This window comes from Tiliqua scincoides, chromosome 2, assembly GCF_035046505.1.
Source record: "Tiliqua scincoides isolate rTilSci1 chromosome 2, rTilSci1.hap2, whole genome shotgun sequence".
Lineage (NCBI taxonomy): Eukaryota > Metazoa > Chordata > Lepidosauria > Squamata > Scincidae > Tiliqua > Tiliqua scincoides.
In genome coordinates this window covers 143551095-143563516 of record NC_089822.1, presented here as the reverse complement: position 1 = coordinate 143563516, position 12422 = coordinate 143551095, and the positions used below count along the sequence as shown (strand labels likewise).

The window sequence follows — 12422 nt, the reverse complement described above, 5'->3', positions numbered from 1 at the left end:
TGTGTGTGAGACTTAACAAGCAACTTGGATAGTGGTTTATTTGAAGTGAGGGGAGGGGGTCCTCTCCTGTTTAAGAGTAAAATTAGAACGCCACATTGTACCCCCACAACATGTGCAGTTTCTCATCAACTGAACATTTGAACAAGACCTTAAATAACTCATTCACTAGGTTTAAAATATCAGACCTTATTTATCTTGCATCCATTAAAGGATATTCTTGGCTATAATAAAGTTAGTATCTAAGATTGTATTTAAGACACTTTGTTGTGTTTGCTGCAACTGACTAACATGGCCTACCTTTCTAGACTAATACTGAAATGCTACAGAATTCTTAGTAATCTTAACCAAGTATGCCAGAAAAAAATAAGCATAAGATACTGGCATGATATAGAACACACAAGAAAAATGAAATACAAAGTGAAATATAAAGTGTACAGAAGCAACCAACAGGCTATTTAAATACCAACAAGAAAAACTCAAGTTGTAGCAACACAAAATCTTTCAGTTAGTATACGTCAATATTCCTTAGATCAGTTTTGTCAAATTGTTGGTCGCAAGCCAATTTCAGGTAGGTTCCCTTTCAGTTCAATGTTTTGTTTTTAATATGTTAGACTTGGTGTTACCATGATATGTGACTGCATCTGGAGAAATGTTACAGATCTGTACTTTGAACAAGCTACTATGTATATGCTTTTAACAGTGATCATAAATGGAACTTACTCCTGGGTAATTGTGGGTAGGCTGTAACCTAGGATTGCTAAAAATGTTCCTGCTTGATAATGTCACATCACTTCCGGTGGGTCCTGACAGATTCTCATTCTAAAAAGTGGGTCACGGTGCTAAAAGTTTGAGAATCACTGTCTTGAGTGATTCTGAGGAGGAGTTCTACCATCTAACAAAAGGACCCCACATCAAATAAAAAATGATCTCTCTTCAATCTGTTTTTTCTTGGGTTGTTTGCAGTTTGGACTACAGGCTGAGCCTACTTATCTGCAGATTTGGCTCAACACATGTCCTCCTGACCCCCATGGAGCCACATTTGGCCCAACTTGAAGCCTCCGGAGGCTCTGTGCACAGCCTCCATGGGCCTCAGAAAGGCCTCTGGAGGTCTTAGAAGGGCACTTCTGGAAAACCCTTCTAGGACCTCTGAAAATCACTCTGGCCTGTGGAGAGTGCATGCAGCCTCCTTAGGCCTCAGAAGAGCCTCTGTCGACATGTGGAGCACAGCCCAGTCCCCTCCGAAGATGTAGCCTCCGAGATTTTCAGGGGTATTTCTGAGACCTGTGGAGACTGCATGGAATCTCCACAGCCTCAGAATAGCTCCAGATGCAACTGGAACAAGGCTTAGAAGCGGCGCAAAATGCGCTGTTGCAGTCAGGGGCCTCAAAGGGGCAAGGGAGGAGGCAGCCCTGCGGTAGTAATTGCAGTGACGATGATGTCACTACAATTACTTTGGGGCCAGGGGTGGGGTGGGGCGCCTTGTTGCTTCAAAGGGGCAAAGGAGGAGGCAGCCCTGCGGTAGTAATTGCAGTGACGATGATGTCACTACAATTACTTCGGGGCCAGGGGTGGGGTGGGACGCAAAGGCAGAAATGGCTCCAGGCAGGGAAAAGCGCAGGACCATCTCTGAATCTGTGTTAAGCCTACTAGGATGAGGTTACAATCTATTTTCAGTAAGAATGTATTCTGTATAATGGGATTCAAAAGGATTTGGTGCTTCGGAAACAAGTTTACTATATAAAGTATTTCTTACAATTAAATATGAGTTGACATTCTGTTTCTGTCTTCTTGGTTCTTTAGGATCCCAGGAGCAAGCACAAGTTCAAAATTCACACGTATGGAAGCCCAACATTTTGTGACCATTGTGGGTCTTTGCTTTATGGACTCCTACACCAAGGGATGAAATGTGACAGTAAGTAAGTTTTTTGCTTATATTTGTTATTAGACTTTTTAAAAATTAATGAAGCCATTAAGCAATAATATTCTTTTGAGGCAGTAAAATATCATTTCAGTTATGCTGATTGAAGGTGTGCCTATTTCAAATTAATATTTGAACATATCTAGCATAACAGTGTAAATATCTCCTTCTCTAATGTGGATTTTGCTATAGCAATGTGTTAATGGAATCTTACTGGAAAAGCTAGCTATTGCATTGGTCTGGAGCATTGCAGTAATAGCCAGAACATTTTTTTAAAATGCAATTTGTCATTTCATAGTGCACTTCTGTGCTGTCTGTTTAACCACTGCACTATCTTGAAGATTTTTCAGATTGACCAGTCTCTGATCATGGGCATTGTATCATTTGGTATACTTTTTGTTGGATGAGAGACATGAGCCAATTTCTGATTTCCCTTAATGGGTAACGATTTTCCTTTCCCAACCTTGTGACAAAGAAAACAATTCTTTCCAAAACCACCACTACTTTGAAGGGTTCCTCAGCAACATCAACAATTTTGCCTACTTGAAATGGGTTTATCCTGAAGTAGTAATATAGTATAGAAGGAATGCTTAGGCTGATGCCCAAGATCTGATATGTATAACTCTAAGGCCAGCAGTAGCACCAACCATGGTTGGGGTATAGGGCTTGAGCCATCCCAAACATTTCAGGGGATCATGTTTGAAATCATTCATTCTGGATACGCTAGTAAGAAGTGGTGCTCTCACAAGGAGGAGGTAAATATGCAGATATCCCTATCGTGAAGCTGTTGGAAAAGGTGCAACCATAGGAGACGTTAAGACATGGTGATCTTAAACTGCATTGGAGCCCAAGTCTTGCACCATTGTGGCAATTTGTATACAGATTGCAAGAGGATGTGCTTCCATTTTCACTCCAGTACGAATCCAAGTGACATAAGGAACCAATCTGGACCTATAAAGCTGCTGACTCTTGTGTGACCTCAGCCTGAACTGCTCATAGAGCTTAAATGCTTATTGCCATGCTTTCTGGTCACCAACACTGACTCTCACCTCCGCAGAAACTCCCAGCTTTGCAGGGCACCATTTTGACCGTTGTCCTATAGCAACTTGATAGAGCTGGAGAGGGAACCAAGCCATCCAAGCCTCCTACAAAGAGAGTCAAACATGGGCTAATGTTACCTCAAAAGAGAAATTTCTGTACACCCAGATGGTAATTAGTCTCTGAGGCTTTTCAAGGGAAAACTACTACCTCTGATGGGGACAGGGTTAATAGGATCAGATTATGATCTGACAGCATTAGTCGCAATAGATTTCTTCTTCCAATAGAATCTTTTCTAAATTCTGTAAAGGCCATTGACTTATTTAGTTTGCCTGAATAGTCTGGGTTCCCCCTTTTTCAACCCAGAGGTTAGCTAAACCTGTTCCCATTTGATTCTCATTCAGCCACAACATTTCTATATCCAGCCTCCTTCAAGAAAGGTCTTGAAGTGAGTGGTTCATGTCCAGGAGGTTTGTGCTGGCATTCCTAAAGTTGTCATGAAAATGCTGGCAGGGCCAAAGAAGGACGCTGTGGTCAAGGCCACAACCAACTGGCTTTCACATTTTCTTGAAAAGGGGTAGAAAATTGTCTGTAGCAGTTCCCTTTTGCTGTGAATATAGTCCTTGTCCTACCTGATTTGTCTACTCTCTGTCTTCAAACTGCTTTCCAACACCTGTCTCCCACACTGCCTCATGCATGGGCACACACACACACACACACACACACACACACACACACACACACACACACACACACACACACACACACACAGAGTCTGTCTCCAAAGTATGCTCCCAAAACTATCTCCCCAAAGTCTAGTGTGATTTGTGATTCTTTCTAGTAGGAATACACTAAAATGCTTCTGACGAAATGAAGAGTGCTCAGGGGTGAGAGAATTCTGCTGGCACAGCCAAGGGAGCCTAGGCACTTGGATCACACAGGGGCTTCATGTGAAGACAAACAGCCTGTGCTTGCATACATAAATGGTGCAAAACTCTGTTTTGCTAAAGGAGAAAAGCCCCTCATCCTTACACCCTCCAAGTTGTGAAGGAATATAAAGGTGATTTTCTTTGCTTGTGGTTAGGCTTTTGCAAGAGAATACATACTCTGTCCCCCTTGCAAAAAAAAAAAAAAAAAATAGTCCTGATTTTTGCATGCCCCCCATACAGCGGCAGTAAGATGATTTTCTCACTCACCAGAGGGAAGGGGCAACCAGGTTTGTTGCAGCCTGCCCCTAGTGATGCTCAGGCTTTTGTTTGGAATACAGTTATGTCCCTAACATATGGCTGTGTCAGGTTCTAGGAACAAGCTAACCTGCTGTTCCTTCTAGGGATGCAGAGCTAATTACAAAAGAAAGATGATGAAAACAGCTGTTGTCAGAAACATTTTTCTGCTGATGTGTTTTGAGTTGCACTCCCCCTCAGTCATTTTAAAAATAGTAAGCTTTCATATGTGACTAATTAGATGGTTTACAAGCTATTTGGGGATTCCTTAGAAGCCTGTTCTTTTCAGGACCAAAGATAGGCAAGTAAAGTGATTTCCTGAGCAGGAAGATGAGCAAGAGTATTGATGACTATCTCATCAAGATGTTCCTATATGAGAGTCTTGCCTTTGCTTCCTGTAGTTTGCTAAGGTAGGCAATTGGAACTACTACAGGGCACTACCATTCAGCTAGATTCTGCCTTTAATGGGTACTCAAAGAACCCTGTACCAGCAGGGATGCACCTCCACAGCAGCATAGCTGACAGGGGTACCAGGATCCCGGGTGGCACTTTGTGGGCGATGGCAATGTCACCATCACCACAGCAATCCAGTTGCCGCAGCCCTGTTCCCCCCGCCAAGCCTCTCAGAGAACCTGCCCACTGCTTCCACAGTAATTGGCAGTGCAGCCACTGGGAGTGAAGCTGGCTGCTTTGGAAGAAGCGGTCAGCAACATTCCCAGTGGCTCTCCCCCAACAGTGATTCTCGGCATGGTCATGCACCACTGGGAGCATGGCTGGCTTCGCTCCAAGCAGCTTGGGTGAGGGGGGTATCAATACTATTGCTCATCTTCCTATTTAAGAAATCACTTTACTTGCCTATATTTGGTCTTTCCTTTTCCCGGCTGTTTCTAACATACAGAATCGCATCTTCTGAATGACTTTTTGTCCTGCAGGAAAAAAAGACACAACATTCATTATTTTGACAAAAGCATTTTGTCACGGGTCCTGTAGACAGTGAGTTCACAAATTTGTTTTATTGTCACTAAAAGGAAAGATCAGTGGCCTTTTGAGGTGTGGGTGGGTCTGTCCTCGCCATAAGTATCATCTGGTGAATCAGTGTACTTGCAATCTTGGAATTCCAGCTGTCACCAATAGATTATAATGTAGGATGTCTAATTACTTCTTTTCTGACCTGCAGCATGTGATATGAATGTTCACAAGCAATGTGTAATAAACGTTCCAAGCCTTTGTGGAATGGATCACACAGAAAAAAGAGGGCGGATCTATTTGAAGGCTGAAGTAAATGGTGACAAACTGGAAGTCACAGGTGAGAAGGCTGATTAGAAATGGGAAGCCTAATTTTGAAACTTTTCTTGGCTTGGCAATATGATTGCTCATTTGCTTTTAGTATCTTTCAATACAGTTGCAAGATATAAAGACAAGACATAAGTTATTAAAAAAATAGCTCTTGTACATTAATGGTAGGATGAGCACAAGATACACAGATAATGCTGAATGTAAGGAATGTTACAAGAACATTTATCTTGGAAATTGGGATGTATATGTTTCATGCCATCAGTATTTTAACCTAATTGATAAAATACACAGGAAAATGAAGTCTTCAGATACAGAATACTTAGTGAGAGCCCACTGGGATTCCACACCACCCACCATCAAAGACAGCTGCTTCCTGCTGCCACTTTATCTAATATTCAGTGGTGACTTGGACTGAGGCCAAATGTTCTTGTAGGCAACATATAAAATACAGTTTAAATATTTATGTATTTATTTCTAGGCTGCTTTTCAACAAAAGTGTTCAAATAAGTAGCCACATTTAGCAGAAAAAAGCCATTTGCCTGCTCTTGATTTTGTGGTGTCGTTTTAGTTCCTCTGTTCGTTTTTTTTATCACTCCTTCTGATTATATTCCTTCATTAAATCTACCACTGTGATTCTTGTAAAGCATATGGGTCAGTTGTGGAAGTTCTTTAAAAACGTGAATTTCAATGCTATCTAAGGCCAAAGCTAACTTATTCCTCAGAATGTATTCTACAGATATTGTGCACCTTAGCTGTAAAATTGGTTGCTTGTCTGTATCAGAAAATAAAATATAGCCTTTGGTTGAAAATGGAAATAAATGTTTAGTCTCAGGAGGAACAAATGTTAGTATATTTAACAACTGCAGTACATGTAGAAAGTAATGGAAAGCGAGCCTGTGAGATGTAGTTGCTCAAGGCGAACAAGCAAACAAAAAGGGTGTATGCAAGTTCAGATTAAGTTCAGTGGAGGCCCACATACACACACTGATGCAGCTGGGCCACTGGAGTTCACACTGCATCCTGCAGGGGGGGCAGGTGCATAGGGTCACCTACAAATAAAAGAACATTTATTCTCTTCCCCGGGGTAAATTTCTACCCTGCTGGGTCTGCTCAGAACCACACCAGAGATTTTGCTGGTGTAAGTTCGAGGTGACCCGGCAAGGTGGATTGAAGCCAGGAAGGGAGATAGGATATTGGTGCCAGTGCTGCTGCTGCTACTTCCCCCTTCCTGGCCTCAATCTCCTTATTCTGCCCTACCCTCAACTCATTTCACCCATGTCGCTTCCCTCCCACTCCCCATGCTGACTTGCCAATGCCAGGGGTGTTTGATGGCTGCTGGCACGTGGCCACTTGCCACTTGCAATGGCAGCTGCACAAGACAGTGTGTTGCCTTTTGCAACACTGTAAAGGACCTTGTGTTGCCATAATGTATAGGTCTTGGGCTTTAGTGATTGTTTTCTATAGCACAATGTTTGCATGTTGAGATTTCCTGTTCCATAGTGTCAGCTAATGACAATTGGTATTGTCATCCTCTAAGTCAGTGGTATTCAAACTGGGGTGTCGCGACGCCCCAGCCTGAAGGTCCTGGCCTCTGCCCCCTTAAGGGGTGGGAGCAGGGGCAAGTCAGCAACATGATCCCCTCTGCAAAACTGGAAGTGGAGCTCAATCACTCCACCTTCACTTTTGAAAGCCTGGGGAGCCCTGCAGATGCTTGTGCAGGCTCCCCACACCCCAGGACAGCTGCTGCTGGGACTTGTCAGTACATCCCAGTCCCTGCAGCCCTGTTAGCAGCGTGATCCTGGTGATTGTGTCACTGCCTTCCCCCCAGCCCTGCTGCCTCCCTTCCCTCTCCTGCAAGCACTTACTGCGGTTTTCAAACTTCTGGAAAGTTTGAAAACCGTAGTTCTGACTAATTGCATGTCAGCACAGTAACCCATTATGGGGACAGAAGACCAGTAGTTTACATATGCATAGTTCATTTACATATATGATGTCCTGCCTATATTGCAATTAATGGGCCAAACATTGGAGCAAGATGTCTATGTGTTGGCCCCTTCCATGTTGTTTCATTGCTAGTTAAAAACTTGATTTTTCCCTCCAAATCTTGAAAATAGTTTGCGTCTTGAGGAACTGTTGTGGTTATAGTTCTGTTTTGAAGTTCAGTTCTGGTTATTTTGGGGGATTCAGGGCTGGTAGTTGCTTTATCTTGGTTATAATGAGTGAGCTTCTTTTTAAAAGGAAACATTATCTTCATTTTACTGTTTCATTTCAGACAACTGCTAGAATTCAGAATTTGTACTGTATATCATTTTGGATACAATAAGTTTTTTTGTTGGTCTTACACTTGGAAGAAATCAGTGGAATGTAAACAAAACAATTTTTTGAAAGCCTGGCAATAAGGCTTCCTTCTGTGAAAGCTTTCCTGCACTTACTCTTGAATTGTTACATAAACATTAGATCTTGAGATAACATGTTAAAAACATTTACTTTGCACATTATTGCTTATTTTAAGTGAAACTCATACCGTGCTGTATTATAGTTGAATATCAAGAAGAACTGAAAGCAGATATTGTCCAGGTGTAGGAAGAATAGAAGTTTACAATAAATGCATTTAAATATTTATAGTTCAACCATTTTCGTTTATTTAGCCCACTTCTCCAAAATATACATGCCCTGGAATAGTTATAAAATATTTTTGAACGATGTGCTAAATCTATAGAGATTTGCTAACCCACTGACCTTAGGTTACAGTATATTTCAACTTGAGCTTCTAATAAGCACAATTCTTGTGACAGTACTTTGTGAACCTTGTTATTTAATGTACTTAGAGGGAAGTATTTACAACTTGAAACTGATTGCACTCTATATTGTGCAGAATCTTTGTTGTAGTCAAACAGTGTTTAAATTTAACTTTAAGTATATATAACTTGCATTTATAACAAATATGAAACCCGCGGGTTCATTTAACTTTTGTTATTATATGGATACAAATTGTTCTGAAGGAGCAATGCATGGTTCTCCTTTTCATCCCATTCTGTAACACTTTTGAGATGGAGAGAAGCTTACTTTTCTGGGAGCTCTAGCAGGCAGCAGGTCTTTTGATGCAGCTGCATCTTGGCAAGTGCCATGTTGAATAATTGGACTGCTCTGGGCTGTAGTTTCCTCTGCAATCATAAAAAACAGAATATATTTTAACCCACACCTCCTTGGCACAACAGTACACCCCCTATTAACCTTTTCTTCCCTTTTCTTGATTAACAAACCAAGATATCAAATCAACTATATTTTGTACAAGTCACTGTTTGTTAAATACTGCAGGTGGATGCTTTAAACTTCCTCGCTTAATGTGCAAAAGGTGATGGAGAAACTCCTAGGCTCAAACCAATGTCACAGATTGTTCAGAGGGTTCTGACTGATCACACCCTGAATTAGAATGAGGGATTGGATTTATTTTATTATGTTTTCATTCCACCCTTCCTCCTGCAAGACAAGTGGCATCCACAATTCTCCCCCGTTTACCTTGCCCAGTGCAGGATCAGCATTTTATCTACCATCCTGTCTGTCAGGGAAGACCAGCCCTGGCAAGGAAGTATATAATTTATAAATTTCACTGTTATATTTTCTCCCCAATACACATTTATCTGTTTGCCAGATTTTTGTTGCTTTTTTAGTGAGTGTTCTTAGCAATGAATTATTATTATTAATTTTTAAATGAGTAGGTGCATGTTCCTCGTTTTATGCTTTAATCTTTAAAATGCAAGCTGATAAGTTTACAGCTGCCAGATATCTCAAGGTAACAAAATTGGTTTCCCTTCAAATGTATTGACACATCTGAACCAACAGCCCGTGAAAATACAAAATGTGCTTCCTGTCGACTCTGTGAAATAGCACCATTTATCAGATTAGGATAAGCAAAGTATTACAAAGGCTTGTTTTATTAATGCACTGGGGATAAGTTAGATTGACACTGAGGTAACAGGTATTTTCTGCTATATCTCTGATATTTCCAATTACAAGGTTATCATTTTCAGGCCATAGTTTAGAGATTAGAGTGTAAAATACTTTACATTGTTATGTGTCCTGTCCCTCCCCTCCCATATGCATGGCAGTTGTTGCAAGACAGAGGCTTGGGATGATTGTAATTCATTGAATTAATAACAACCTGCAGCAAGGAAAAATAAGCTAATAAAAACCCCAAAGCATGCTGGCCACTAAGAGTTTGGGGGGAAATGGCACTAGTCGTTTACCTCCCCCCAGACCCCATAGATATGACATCCTGGCTCCAGGCATCATCCAGTCAGAAACAGGGTTAGCCTATCCTAGACAGCCCCAAGGGGTTGAGGAAGCTGGCTGGCACTGAGGTAGAGGTTGGCTAATTCTGACAACTCTGAAAATCGAGAATTAGTCTGTAGACTAAATCAGACTAAAATTAGTCTGTGGAACTCCTTGCCATAGGATGTGGTGATGGCATCTGACCTGGATACCTTTAAAAGGGGACTAGATAAATTTCTGGATAAAAAGTCCCTCACAGGTTACAAGCCATGATATGTATGTCCTGATTTTAGGCTACCTCAGAATCCCAGGTGCAAGAGAGGGCACCAGGATGCAGGTCTCTTGTTATCTGGTGTGCTCCCTGGGGCATTTGGTGGGCCGCTGTGAGATACAGGAAGCTGGACTAGATGGGCCTATAGCCTGATCCAGTGGGGCTGTTCTTATGCTCTCAAGTTCCTTAAATAGTTGTCTCCTATTTGGTTGTGGTTTTTTTATTGCAGTGGTTTTATTTTGTTAATTGTTTGTGGGTTGTGTCTTTAAAACTTTGTGGAGTGCAACTTTCATTACTTCTTAATTTGTATTGACTTCCACTAGAACCAAGAGCTAGATTTGACAAATGTGAAAGAAATCCCTGTAATTCCTATGCTTCCTGTAATCCTGTCTATTTCTCTCCCTCCCTCTCTCTTTTTTGCTGATCTTAGTGTTAATTTAGTGTTAACGTCAAGAATTCTGTAGGAGGCTGAATCAGACTTTCACTTGCATTCAAAATGTTCTTCTGTGCAAAAAAAAAAGCTAACTTTGCCTGATGCCCTGAAGCAAGAGGAGGTAGTTATGTTGGGTTGATAGAAATTGAATGCAAAACTGACAGTGTCACACAGCCTTGAATTACTGAAGAGGATGGGTTGCCCACCCCCTCTTCGCTTGCCTCTGCTGCTTCGACTTCATCTTCCTGCTGTAGCTCACTTCATCTGTCTCTTCTGTTCTTAACAATTAACTGACTTTTATATACTGAAGAGTATTGGGAGCAAGCGAAAAAGAATGTGGTACATTGAACCAGCACAGTACATTCTGACAAACTGCACTATGGAGGCTGCATTGTATACGTGTGCATACAAACTCACAATTTATTAGAATGTTAGGGTATTTCCTGATGGCAAGAGCACTGAAATTTGTTCCCTGTGTAGCCCATTGCTTCCCAGTTACTATGAGCATCTGAAAAATGGCACATTTGTGTGCCGTTATTTTAAGACTGGAAACTTGGTTACTTCTAGGCCAGTGGTTCCCAAACTGGTGGGACATGACCCACCAGGAGAACTGGAAGCAGGGCATTCCCATTCAGAGTTGTGGCCCTGCTCCAATGGCAGCAACAGTGTTGCAGATATTATAGTGCTGCGGGGGGGGGGGCTTTGTTACTTACCTGGAGTAAGTAACTCCTGGCATCCTGTAGAGTCCTAGAAGCTCACAGCTCCCTTTGATCTTTTCCACAGCCTTTTTACAGAACCCGTATCTCCAATCTCAAGCTGCTTCCAGTTTTAAGGGAAAACGGGAAGTAGGTTTAGATCAGCGATAAGGACTTGTAATCAAACTGTGGAGGAGATCAGAAGGGGCTGTGAGCCTCCAGGACCCACTGGAGGCCAGTACTACCCCCCAGCTAGGTAAAAAAGCCCCTTGGCAGTGGCAGCGCTGCAATCCCTGCAGTGTTGTCACTGCCCCCTCCCCACGCACACAAACACTTACCTGGTTCCCAACTCCCCTGTAGGAGTTTGGGAACCACTATTCTAGGCCACTTGGAAAATAGAAATTTTGTACACATTAGTCTGAGACATTCTGATTAGTCAACAAGTTTAAAAGGGGGTATTTTTGCTTGAACAGTCCAAAATGAGGGCATTTAAGTGGATCCTTGGTTTGTTCCAGGGTTGTGTCCTTCTAAGAACTAGAGTTAAGGTGGGAAGACAATGAAAAGCTCTAAAGCAGCCACTTTCAACCACTGTGCTGTGGCACACTGGTGTGCTGTGAATGGTCCCCAGATGTGCCGTGGGAGTTTGGTGGATGGTCATTTATTAATAAGATCGCTGGGGATATGAGCCCCTCACCAACAGTAAGGTGTGACTTGTCAATTGTCCAAAAATAGATGGTGTGCCTTGACTATTTTAGTATCTTGTCAGTGTGCCATGAGATGAAAAAGGTTGAAAATCATTGCTCTAAAGGTAAGCAGAAGTAGTTTGGAGGTTCCAGAAGCAGACAGGAGGTTAATGGGATTGTAATGGGTTGGGAGGGGGGGGGATACACCTACGCTTGTGGAGTTCACAGCTCATTTACTTCCTGTGTATGTATGTATATGTACTCACAGAGATAATAGCAATTAAGAATATCAGTTAAGAATTATTATAGATGGCAATTGAGTAATGCATGACAAGCCAGCTTAGCTCTGGCAACTAGGAATGAGTGCAAATAGTGCAGTAATATGCAGAGATGCTCAGGCTTAACTTGCGCAAGGGCTTAACAATTGTGGAGCAATCATTGAATAAGTATATCAGATAAACATGCTTTATACTGGATGTCAGAACAGTGGTCCCTCAGTCTGTTATGGTCTGTACTGAGTGGCAGGAGCACTTAAAGGTCATAGATAGAGTTCTTTTCCCACCCTTTTCCCTGGAGATGCCAGGGATTGCAAT

The 12422-nt window shown here is 42.0% G+C and overlaps 1 protein-coding gene across 4 annotated transcripts in view; it reads left to right on the top strand.

Annotated features, from left to right (window-relative positions):
• Positions 1 to 12422, top strand: part of PRKCA (protein kinase C alpha) — a 255284-nt gene that overhangs the window by 159767 nt on the left and 83095 nt on the right. For 3 of the 4 annotated variants that reach the window (XM_066613250.1, XM_066613249.1, XM_066613251.1), the window contains 2 exons: positions 1801 to 1912; positions 5357 to 5485. In XM_066613250.1, coding sequence (XP_066469347.1) covers positions 1801 to 1912; positions 5357 to 5485 — 241 coding nt within the window. Of the gene's footprint in view, positions 1 to 1800; positions 1917 to 5356; positions 5486 to 12422 lie in introns of those variants that run through there. The other variant, XM_066613252.1, reaches the window with a different exon arrangement.